We start from the raw sequence: 12,081 nt of genomic DNA, 5'->3' as shown, positions 1-12,081 counted from the left end.
AGGTCAGCTATAAGTACGCCCATAAAAATACAGCAATAAAATTTACCCATTACCTTCACACATACTAATAATATAGTTATTACTACACGTAGTTACGCTTTACGAGTTAAATATTAACAAAACGAGCCTGAACCCAGAAAATGACGTGTACAAAGTTAAATACGCAAAGGATAATACGGTAAAAGTAGAGAGAGAGAGTAAAAGTCCATAACTCCCAATGGAACCAGCATGTATCACACAGTTGAACAAAGTTCCAACTGAACTTTCTATCATTTGCGCTTGCTAATGAAAGACGGAACTTAAAGCAATAAAGAGCCCAACAATAGGTCAGTAAAGGCTACTGAGGAAGACATACAAACACATATATGCCCATGGGAGCCGTATGACGTCCCCTTTACCGTTTCGTCCGTCTTTTGTTCGGGTAACGTAATGAATGGACTGCTCGCCGCGAACTTCGGCAAAGGGATAATGGGTTTATTTTGTTAGCTCCAAATGTATGAGGTTGCGGATCGATTTTAAAAGTAAAAACGAAGGATGGATTTATAGGTTTATTTTCTTGTTGATGATTTACTGCTTTTGCAGCAATACTGTTCAAACAAAAATAAAGTGTATATTTACTTTCCAAACTTTATTTGGAGAGTGCACAAAATGCAATTGTGGGAACAAAATTTTCCGATTTCATAAAATTCAGAGATGTTTCAACATAAAATTAAACCGCGATAAAATCCGTAAAAGTAGTTTCATTTCAATGTCGAACATTCGCTTAAACCTAAGAAACCACTATGTTTAAACAAAGTAGGATTTCCTTATATTATTGTTACCATGCAACACAAAGACACTCATTGGCTACAGTTTGGCCGAGGACGATGCACTTCGTCAATATTGAAACTTAATACAATATTTAAAGGCGACCGACGCGATCGTATCATGTGCCTTCCACGGTTGTCGTTTGTTTCTTTATAATTCATAGGTGCTTTCTATATTTGAAAGTTCAGTTTTATTTGACGACAGCGAAATATCATTACTTGAGTTTCGACCTATAATTGCTGTTTGTTATGTAACACAAGACAAGTATTTCTGACCCCATTTTTAAGAAGGTATATTTCCTACAATTCAATTCCCACAAAAAAAAAACTTTTTGAGTTTAAGTAAAGATAAGTAAAAATAAACATAAACAATTATCTCATTAGCATCACTAAGTATCCAAGCTTTAACTTGGATGGCATAAACATAAACAACCAGACGGTTCCCTTTAAGAAGTCCACTCGAAACTCCATAAAGAAGCACTTAGACGTCCAATCGATAGGATTTCAAACAAGCGTTAATACCAGCGGTACATTCAAAAATCTGTAGCGGAATAAAAAGGTTGGCCCCCATTATACCGACAACAATAGCTCGACTGAAAAGTACCCCGGATGCCCGCTGCAACATTATAATAAAAGGTAACTGCGAATAGGTTTCCGGGATAAAATTTTATTGTGAACCATCGACAAAGGACTCCGGGCGAACAAAAGTCCGGGAACAATCCGGACCTTGGTGACGAAGATATCGCGTTGTATTATTATAATTATATGGATCCTGAGTGCGGTGTTATTGAGTCCGCTGGCGATCATGTGCTTAGAGATTTGATCTTCGGCGAGTTTGTCGGTTTCGATGGCTTTGGGTTCGTTTGCGTTTAGTTCTCGGTAAATTTTATTTACGTAATAAGGATATCTGGTTTTTATGAGTAAACGATTGTTATTTTTGTAAGGGTATGTACATACAGATTTTATTTCAAGCGGATTACATTACGTAGAGTTGAGGATTATTTTCAGGCTTGTGTATATTCCTTCTCACTAACTTATTTCATTCAATATAAAAGTTGACCACAGATGATTAGACGATGAGATATTGAGTTTTTTTTTTCAGAAAAAAACACTATTTGGACTTCGTAGAATTTGTGGAATTAACATAGTCCACTATTAAAAACTTTAAGTCATAAGTTACTTTCCTGCCATGTATTTAACTCCACAGTTATTACTCTTTCCCCGCCTATAATGACTCTAGTTTGTACCACAAACGTACATGGAAATTTATATCCCCACCCCGAATTATGCACTTAGAAAAATTACTTCGCAACATTCAGTCGCTAATAAAATGAAATTGTTTGTCGCGTGTGCTAGCAAATGTGACTGCAAATTATTAATTCATTTAATAGTTTATGTACACATAAAATACAACATAAATAAGAAAAACAAAAGTGTTGCTTATCTTTTATAAGAAATCACTACCAGCAGATAATTCATAACAGTATTTTTTATCATTTTATGAATTCTAAAAATAACAGATCATTAAGACTTGCAACATTAAAAAATATGTTTGCTTCTCATGCATTCTATAATAAAAACTTAGACCAATTAAGACTTTTTGTATTAGTCAGAAATGTACATAAAAGCTTCGGACATTTATTTTATAAAGGCTTCGTGACTTATTAGAGCCGATTATGTCGGGTGTCAACACCGATCGTCTAAAGTCACGTTACACGTGAAGGGTGACGGAAATGTCACTAATGTTATTTAAAATGATCCTATTAGAAGAACAATAAGTTCACTTAATTATAATTACGTAATCCTACTTATATTATAAACGCGAAGTTAAAATGTATGAATTTATGGAGGTTTGTCCCTCTTTCACGCAAAAACCACTGAACAGATTTAGATGAAACTTGTTACACAGATAGTTGATAACCAGGATTAACACATAGGATAGTTTTTATTTCGATTTCATGTTCGAGTTGAATCATTTTCGATTTATAGCAGGCGAGCCCACGAGCATAAACTAATATTCAATAAAAATATTATTTAGTTTGGTCAAAGTAGATTTTTATTTGTATTTCCCCGTCGTACCCGAAAGTCAAGAACTTGGGGTAATTTTTATATTGTATTTATTGCTAAAGAAATTAAGATAATATTTCTTAGTTACACTGTCAGTATTATGTCAAATAAATGTCAATAATATCAGTGTCGATAATTGGACTTTCTTGTAACTATATTTGTAATGGCTTTCTTGTGTTCAATACTCATTTCTTTTACTCTTTCCGAAATAGATTTTATTTACCTATGTTGGTACATAGTGTAGGTAATATCTTCAATATGTCTTTTATTAGGATTCTTTTCTTTAGTAATATTTTCGCATGTTACTACCTACCTCATCGAAATAGGCTTCAACAAAACAGGTATTTCTACCAATATTATTGAAAGGTTTAGTATTAAGGATGACTGTTTATTAGCTTTTGTGGTCGTGTGTCACGGAACCTATTTCGATTCTTAATAGGCCTATTCCCCAAAGAACAGGCACGCATCCATTTTGATAATGGCGATCACACACCTAAATTATTAAGTCATAGCCCGAGGGAGTATTGTGGTTAAAATATTGTTATTTCGTTTCACCATTTTAATTAGCAAAGATGGAATTAATTCTCTGTAATATACCACTGAACTATTGTTTTTACCCCTTTGTGGCCTTTTGCAACACAAAAATACACAATGACATCGCTTAAATTATAAACAAACAAACAGATCATAAAAATACTTTTTAAATCTTGTTTTTAACTTGAATCCCGATGAAATCACAGTAATAAATTATTTGAACAAAGAAATTGCTTCTGTGATGTATTTTCTTTTATCTTTAATAGCAAACATGATTCAGTGAAGAATGATTAATTATTTTGACACGTTTATTTTTAATACTTTGAATTAAAGAATGAATGACAAACTGAAGTGGACTCGACATAACAGATCATTAGTCAGTCAAAGACAATTTTTACTTCTACTTTATGAAAGAGCAATTTTTGTTCCAATTAATATTTTTCTTATATAATTTTCGATACCTTTCAAAATATTCACTGCTTTTAAGGGTTGTAGGTATTTAAGTGGAGAACGTTTTGTTTTCCAAAACGTCTTAAACACTGCATTACTTGTTTGTCACCATTAGTAACACAAGAAGGGGTACCAAACTTCCAATTTGCATGGCGAAGTTGTGACGAACAAATTGTATGAGTCACCGTGACTAACTCGAGAGGTCATGAACTGTCTATTATTTTACATGAAATTGACTAAACTTGGCGTTTGACGCAACACAGACGAGAATATCTGAAGTTGTTTAGATGTTTTGATTTATAGTCGGGACGAAATCTATCGATTTTGAGAACTAACAACTTTAGTTTCGTGCCAAATCTAACAAAAATATAGTTTTGGACAAGTGTGTCAGTCATGCTAAAATTCAAATAGATGGTATACCCGTTATCTCTAAAAATCTGCATTTGATTTATGAAAACATTAATAACGTTCTAAAATATGACATATTTAAGGCTTTGTATAGAAGGATAGAAACTAAAAAACCCACAAAACTCACAACACTTGACACTAAACAAAACTAAAACGCGAAGGAACTAATCCAAAACTGACCGAATCCGGAACACTTCGCCGCAACATCCGCTATCGTTACAATTTATATCCAAACAGAATCCAATACGAACGTAAAATATAAAACCAGAATAGGGGCCAGATGCAAGACTCACAAAAGGATCCCAATACATTTGCGTGTGCATCGCTTATATCGCCTCCGTAATAGACTTGAACTGATGCCAAGAATGCACCAATTGATTATTGATATTGCTATGGTATTGGTTTTCGAGAAAATGAGCCTCAATCTTAACGAAGGCTGCACTTGAGTAATTTCGTATTATTTTTGAGCTTCATGGCTTCTTTGAGGAAGTGAATAAGATTTGAGTATTGAAGAATGAGGTTGGATTTGTTTGTTCGATTTTGAGGTATCGGAGATAAATGAGAATTGAGTATAGTAGAGACGAAGTTGGAGGTTTTTGTTTTATTGTTGAAGGACTTTTACATTACTTGTTTCAAACCCAGTTTAAGGGTAGGCATCTTTTACAAGTATTTGGAAAAGTATATTTTTTTAGCAGTGTAACTAAGCGAGTATGATTTTCATAGCATTTAAGTTATTTCAAGAATAAGCATATTTAGATTGATTTACAAAGTACAAGGCTCCACTAAATCGTTTACTTAGCATGTTTTATTTCTGATGCTTCAAATATTTTCAGCTTACTGCTCAAAACAAAACCTAACATTAACCTAATTCTTAGGTTACCAACAAAACTTTCAATAACCATTTATTTCCATTTTCAATCCTACCCTCCTAATTTCGTTAGTACCACACAATTTGGCCGACCAAATTACACTGTTAGGCGTTATCAATTACAGGATAGGTAATAGTCTAGGATAAACGTTGATCGCATGCGCACCGTATGTGTAGTTGGGTTTATGTAAATATACCGAACCCACGTCCAACGGAACACTGCCAAGAGCCGGCATCTAGAATCAATTTGCAAATTACCTAGTAGGTTATCTACATAGCCGTTGCTGTAAGTGGGAGTATAGATTGCTTGGTCGGACATGTGTGTTTGGGTAAACCAAAATTCTTTAGTGGCGATCAACTGATTTCTAGACAGCTTGACAAGTTTATTGATGTGAGTGACGATGTGAACTGTAAAGAGATGGTACAACTATTCGCATACTTACTGGTAATAAAATAGAAGTGTAATGGGATTTTATTTAAAAAGTATCCTATATACTGCATTGACGACACTTGTGAACTTTTTACGCCCTAACTAAAATTAACTAAGGTATACTCAGTTCACACGTGCCAGAAGAGTGGATTCTACTAATTGATGCGCAACAATAATGGGCATCTTGAATTATCCACCCCTAGTTCTGCCGACTCCCCCATTTTCAATATCACAAACAGGCCGCACCTTGTTCGTTCGGCTGATTGATATTGGCTCGCTTATTTCGGTCTAATGTTTACGACCGCATCAAGGTCTGTACGGATCGCGTGAAGTGGGCCACAGCGTTTTATGGACGTGTTAAAACTTGCACAATGTCTCGTGTGCCCCGGCCTTTTTGTTGGAAACGTCGCTAACATTTTTGGAAGTTTTGTTTGTTGTTTAGAAGTCGAGAGATGGCGCAATATAATATATGTATGCTGGATACACTCGGCTTTTGTATTGTTACAGATTTATGTAACCATTTGCATGGAATTTTCTCGTGTCACATCCTAATCTCTGAAAAGTGCTCTATTATGGAGCATAGTATTTCACTCCGGGGTTTTCTCCGTTTTGCTAAAAACTATAAACCTTCAGTTATCCATATTCACTATTTAAATTTTAATTCTCTAGAAGCTTATGGATACGCGTTAAATATTTAAGACTACATTTCTTTGGGTTGTTATTCCTCAGGGTAATATTTTAGGTCCAAACAGACCTCTAAATTTTAGGTCCAGTACAGATGTAACTTTGGCATGTCCAAATATATAAAACTGGTGTTTAAAGGGGAAATATAAAAACACGTATTCGTTTTACCGCGAAGTTCGACGATACCATAAAATGAAATGTAAATATTATAACTGTGGGGATGAACGTAAAAATGTCATAAAATATTGTGGCGCTATCTTTATTGCTTTAATAGAGGAATTATTGGCTTATTCCTAGTTATATGTTAGTGTTAGAATATATTTGAGTAATTTTTCTTAGAATTTTATGCCTGAACCGGACGTTTTAGGTTAAATGTTTGTATCATGTTTAATTGCAGACGCTTAAATTATGGTGTAATTTATTTGCCTTCCTATATTTAAATGTTGTTAATTGAAAGTTTTTTTTTAACTAATATTTATAATGTATTTCTGATGCAATGTTATATTTTCACGGTCATTACTACATATTAAAGTCTTGCAAAATCGAACTACGCTTTCTTGAAATAAAATCTGTTGAAATTTAATGGTTTCGATTTGAAAAGGAAGTAAGCTATGGAACATTTTTTCCACTCCATTTAGCAATACTTGTCGGATTTAGTGATTGTGCCGGACCACAATTGTATTACATCATCTCAGGAGAATATAGAATTCTAAGAAATGGTCTTGTTCATTTAAATATAGTTTTTGATTTATGTGTTGACAGACTTTTCTTTCTCCTATGACGAATGACTAAAGACCCTGACGACTTGCTGTTGCTAACTGGCGGTTGCTAACGACTCTCATGCTCCAAAGCATTTTTACGATTTAGTACCTATAGACGCTGAAAAGAGTTCCTAAACTTAGTGATTCCGGTAATTCTGTCAAACGACCGAACATACCGGGAGTCTTTAAGTAAGAGAGCCCATAAGAACTTTTATAGGCTGTCTTGAATGACTCTATACGGTCATTCACAATATGGGACGTCATTACTGAAAGTGTGTTTACTGAAGCAGTTAGCACTTATTTGGTAGATACAAGCACCTCTAACAACCCTATTTAATTTTAAGAGATTTAAGAAACACGGAAAACTGCCTTGAAAATTTTAAGACTGCCGAAGAAAAATTCAAAAGAAATTCTGCAGTCAATGCCGTCAGATGTTTTTATATCACAATAGATGTACTGAACGCCGGATAAAAAGCTATTTCCTATTTATCTCAGTGCCACAACTGGGTAAGCAACAAATGTAGTATAACTGAATCGACACATCCCTCGGGTGCAATTTACCGCTTCGGTCCCAGATGTTGGTGAACTACAGAAGGACCGTCGCAAGAGGCATCATTTTTTTCTTCAAACTTATCTATCGGAGATTGTACTTGAATATTCTTTAGTTTTTGTTTGTTGTTGGGACGGGAACTGCTTATCTTACAAGTTCTTTGAGTTTCTTCGGTGTTATTATGTTTGTCCTCAACAAGCTTATGCACTTGCGGTACGTGATCGATAAAGCGTGTTGCTGTTTACCAGTAATCAACGCCAGTACAACCATTAACAAGTTTAGTTTTAAGTGTTGTGTTTTTTGAGCGTGAACTAGCCTTGGATGTCAACAAAATTAACTACCATTAATCAAAAAGGTTTTCCTTACGGTCAATTACTTCTACATCGTTACTCGTGATAATAACTGTTTTTTTTTTATATAAAGATGACTTACTAAAGTTTTCTTACATTAGGACGATTCACAAATATATTTGCAGAAGGCAGATATGCTCGAATCATACATTATACACATATCGTGACGGTGGCATTGGCTTTGTTGTCCCGCAACGCAATCGCGCGTGAGATCTTGGGTTGAATTCCCAGGCCGGTCCAACTGGATTACGATTGACATTCATATTGTTTGTTTGTTTTTCATATTGGAGGAAAAAGAAAAAGCAGATATATTATGTGTTTCGATTTTTTCTGCAATTCGTATTTCTTGTCATATATCACTTAAAATGTTTTCAAGTTTTCACAATGTTATGGTTTATCCATAAATACCGTTTCTGACTAGTACCCATATGTTAACAGAATTCCCACAACGTAAAAACACATTTTTAATGCAACATATGCAAAACCCACAATACTACATTTAATCCCATGCAGAACAAAGAATCGTTCAAAACGAAATTTCAATAAAAATATATTGCTTGCAAATAGAAATACGATTTTCAACGAGAACAGTACTGAGATCGAGAATCGGACAATATAGGATAGTAAAACAGGAAAAGTGTATTGTAGAGGTGGCGTCGCAACATTTGTATCTGGAAGTCGTTCCGAGTATAGAGTTACGGTGCAACCCCCAGAGTACGTCTCTATAGTACGTGTTCCCAAGAATTGTATTGAAAACTTGTCTGACTGTTCCGTTTTCAATTATGAAGCGGAATTCTGGAAGTGGGAATTTTCGAAACCGGTTTTTAAGTAGAATGGAATGAATGCTTCGGTTGTATTTGAAATGCAATTTAGAAAGGTATCGGTCTAGAAAAAAATACTTATGCAATATTACAAGATACCTCTATATCACAACTATTTGTTATTAGTTCATAAAATTTACAATGTATGTCAAACATCAAAATTGATCCTTCTAAGCTGTAACGACTATTTCAATGTGAACCGCACTCTGTACAAACGAAAACCAATGGTATACTAAACAGGTAGATTATTTCAACAACATTATTTAAATACTGTCCAAATATAACGATACGCAAGCAATTAAATTAACATGGACCCACAGCAATGTCCAAAACGCTGAGAATTTTCAATTACAAAGGCAAAATTCAATTTAGAAACATTCGATACTTACAGGAATGCTGCCATAACAAATACCCTTATTACCATAAACACATTGGGAGTAATCCCCGAAACAAATGTTCATGATGCTAATGATGCTGAAATGCTATTTTGGCAAATTGTGTTTTTCCATGTAGTACTTCGTTATCTGTTTATATGTTAACTAAAACATTTTCCAGTTAAGTTAAAGAAACAAGTCGATCGGAACGAGCCAAGTGACCGGTCCCCAAGTCCAATTTGGCTTTGCGGATCCCCAATGGCGTGTTCTGTCCTTCTAACACCGCAAAGTGCAGTCTGAATGTACACGTAAAGGCTCGGTGTGATATGGAGCGACAAATTGTTGTGGCTTTTGTGTGGTGTCGATCAAATGGGAGTGTGGGGAAGTGATGAATATAGCGACACTGTATGGCTCGCTTTTAGGCTATTTGAAACTATTAATAATTATAATGATGTAGGACAAATTTATGAAGTATGAGATAATGTTAATTATGAGATATTTGATAATATAAACTAAAGAGAGGTATGGTGAATTAATCGTAATATTTATAGATGAAAAATCTTTACAACCAGCGCTATGCGTGAACAATAAATAAAAATTACCATCGTAACATTCATTGCTCAGAAGGTTTTGCAAAATTTTTATTGATTGATCGATTAATACACCTCGCGATTTACTGTGGTTTCATTAACGAGACAAAGATTTCTTAAATAGTCACGCTGACCGCTTGCTACATAACCGATACCCGCCGGTCGAATCGACCACACCTCGTTTTTTTCTGTCCATTTAAACGGATAGGCGCGGTGTCGCATCGACCGCGCCGGGGATTTGAATCACGAATTACAGATTAACTACTAAGTAAAATTGGCCCGTGTCTGTTTGTGTTTTTCTGGCATCGTCTGTGTTTACACAATCGGGGAATTTCGGCTTCGCTCTTTTTTCCAGTCGGCAGTTTTTTCGCGTTAATAAGTTGAATGGAAGCGAATGTATTATCATGTTAATGTTTGCTGGGTAAATAATGGGTTTTAATTAAGTGTCATTATGATGTATGCGTGGAATATCCAGCGTGCGTCGAGCCAATGGTTTACAAAGTGTGACAGCATGCTATGGTGTTCATTTATCAAATTAATGTAAGCAGTGTTGATAGTTCCGTTTTAAACAACATTTTGAAGTAAAATGTGTAGCTATTTCCAGTTTTTTGAACTAATATGACATTGTTGATACCAAAGAAAAAGGAAACCGTAGCAAAAACAGTCCCTAGTCAAATTTAAATATGTTTAACGAAAGAACCTCACACTTTTAAGTCAGGAATAAAACTTCACCAGCTCTTTGCTCACCGATATCAAAGCGTCTTCGCGAAGGGGTGCATCCCAAATGTTCAATATTTTTCTCTGAGTCGGGGGCCGCGGATACCGTCATATACTTTTATCTCACATAAACAGGCTGGGGTTCGAGTGGTGCCCTCAATTTATGCCAAGTGTCATTATAAATTCCACCCGAACGAGTCTCAAGATGTAACGATTATGAAACGCTGAAACCTCTACTTTTAATTTTATCTCGAGGACTATCCTAGTGGTTCAATGCTCTACATTGATAACCTTATCTTTGCCAGCTTTAATGTTATTAACCTGTGAAAGAGTTTGACTAGATTAGACATGCGTATGTTTTTTATGGCTATAAATTGAAAAGAAAGGTTCTTTTTTAATTGACTTTTGAGTTCTCACTTCCAAGTGAAGGCCTTGTCCTACTGCCTTGAGCAAGTGGAAGATTCCTATGTCCAGCAGTAAACTTAAGCGGGCTGATGATGATAATTGTAAAAATGTGGATGATTATGTCGGCAATCTGTTTTATGTATCCGGTAAAACATGAAACTGCTTTTCAAGGTGACGTCATCTTATCACAAAACTGTTGAATTTTTAGTCAAAACTTATGCAAACAGAAAGAAATCCATTTAGACATTTTACACTGAATGAAAGAAGTAACAACCGACCTTTGTATACAACTTTAATCTTTATTAACAAAGCAGTAAAGCTCAATGTGTTCTAACTCAAGGGATGACATTATTAGCTCAGACGTTCAAGCCATTTTCAATCATATCTCTCTTCATTTAGGTCTCAAGTTAGAAAACCATGTATTTTATAATTTTACGTACACTACGCCTACGTAACGCCGAACCTTGAAACTTTCAACTCCCTTTTCACCTTTTAGACGTCAAATTTCGTGAAATCCCTTCTTATCCGTATTTAGGATTCGTAGTAAATCAACAACATCCTTCGTGCTTACTTATTTATTGAGTCTAGGTAGACATTGTGACTTCTAAGTAAGTAAGTTTTTGTTTCGGTTATCGGGAAGTGCCTGAAAATTGAGTTACAAAACCCAACAGAGGCCGTAATTTTCAGTGTAGCATCAAACCCGATGAATTTACAACTATAAAAACGCTGGACTGATTTTAATAAAATTTGAATGGAGTGACATTTATAAACGTGGAGTTTCAATTTTTTTGTTGAGCACTCACACATATATTGCATCGTGCCATAGTTTGCAGAAACATACAGTCCTCAAAAAATTTCTACACCTGAAGAGATCCGAGCATACTTCCGCTTTCAGTTACGTAAATAGCGCCTTATAATTAAGCAATCGAAATTCCTTATCTGTGGCGACTATTGTTCTACAAAATCGATCGCTGGTTCAAGGCTGGAACCGCATTTTAGTCTCCCGCAAATAATATTTCGGCGTAAAATACATCAAAGAAAGATTTACGACGAACGAATTTATTTGACATCTATTCCACGTTACATTGCCGTTTTGTTATGCTGCTCATAATACATTATGTATGTTAACAAAACGATGGAATACATTTATTGTTTTGTATTGTTTTAGTATTGATATATTTTTCTTGTAGCTATTTGTGTAAAATTATTTCACATGTGCTTTAGACTCATGTGAAAAGGTCAAGACCTAACGAACTTCGTAAAGGT

At 35.0% G+C, this 12,081-nt stretch overlaps 1 protein-coding gene across 3 annotated transcripts in view; it reads left to right on the top strand.

Moving 5' to 3' along the window:
• The window catches only part of LOC113497243 (CUGBP Elav-like family member 4), a 519,343-nt gene that overhangs the window by 72,358 nt on the left and 434,904 nt on the right, over positions 1-12,081 (top strand). The window contains exon 2 of one of the 3 annotated variants that reach the window (XM_026876711.1): positions 4,269-4,271. The exons of the other annotated variants lie outside the window; for them this stretch is intronic. Coding sequence (XP_026732512.1) covers positions 4,269-4,271 — 3 coding nt within the window. The remainder of the gene's footprint in view (positions 1-4,268; positions 4,272-12,081) is intronic. 3 annotated transcript variants of the gene reach the window in all.

This window comes from Trichoplusia ni, chromosome 9 (genome assembly GCF_003590095.1).
Source record: "Trichoplusia ni isolate ovarian cell line Hi5 chromosome 9, tn1, whole genome shotgun sequence".
In the NCBI taxonomy this organism is placed as follows: domain Eukaryota; kingdom Metazoa; phylum Arthropoda; class Insecta; order Lepidoptera; family Noctuidae; genus Trichoplusia; species Trichoplusia ni.
The sequence above is the reverse complement of the archived record's forward strand: the minus strand, read 5'-3'. Positions and strand labels throughout refer to the sequence as shown.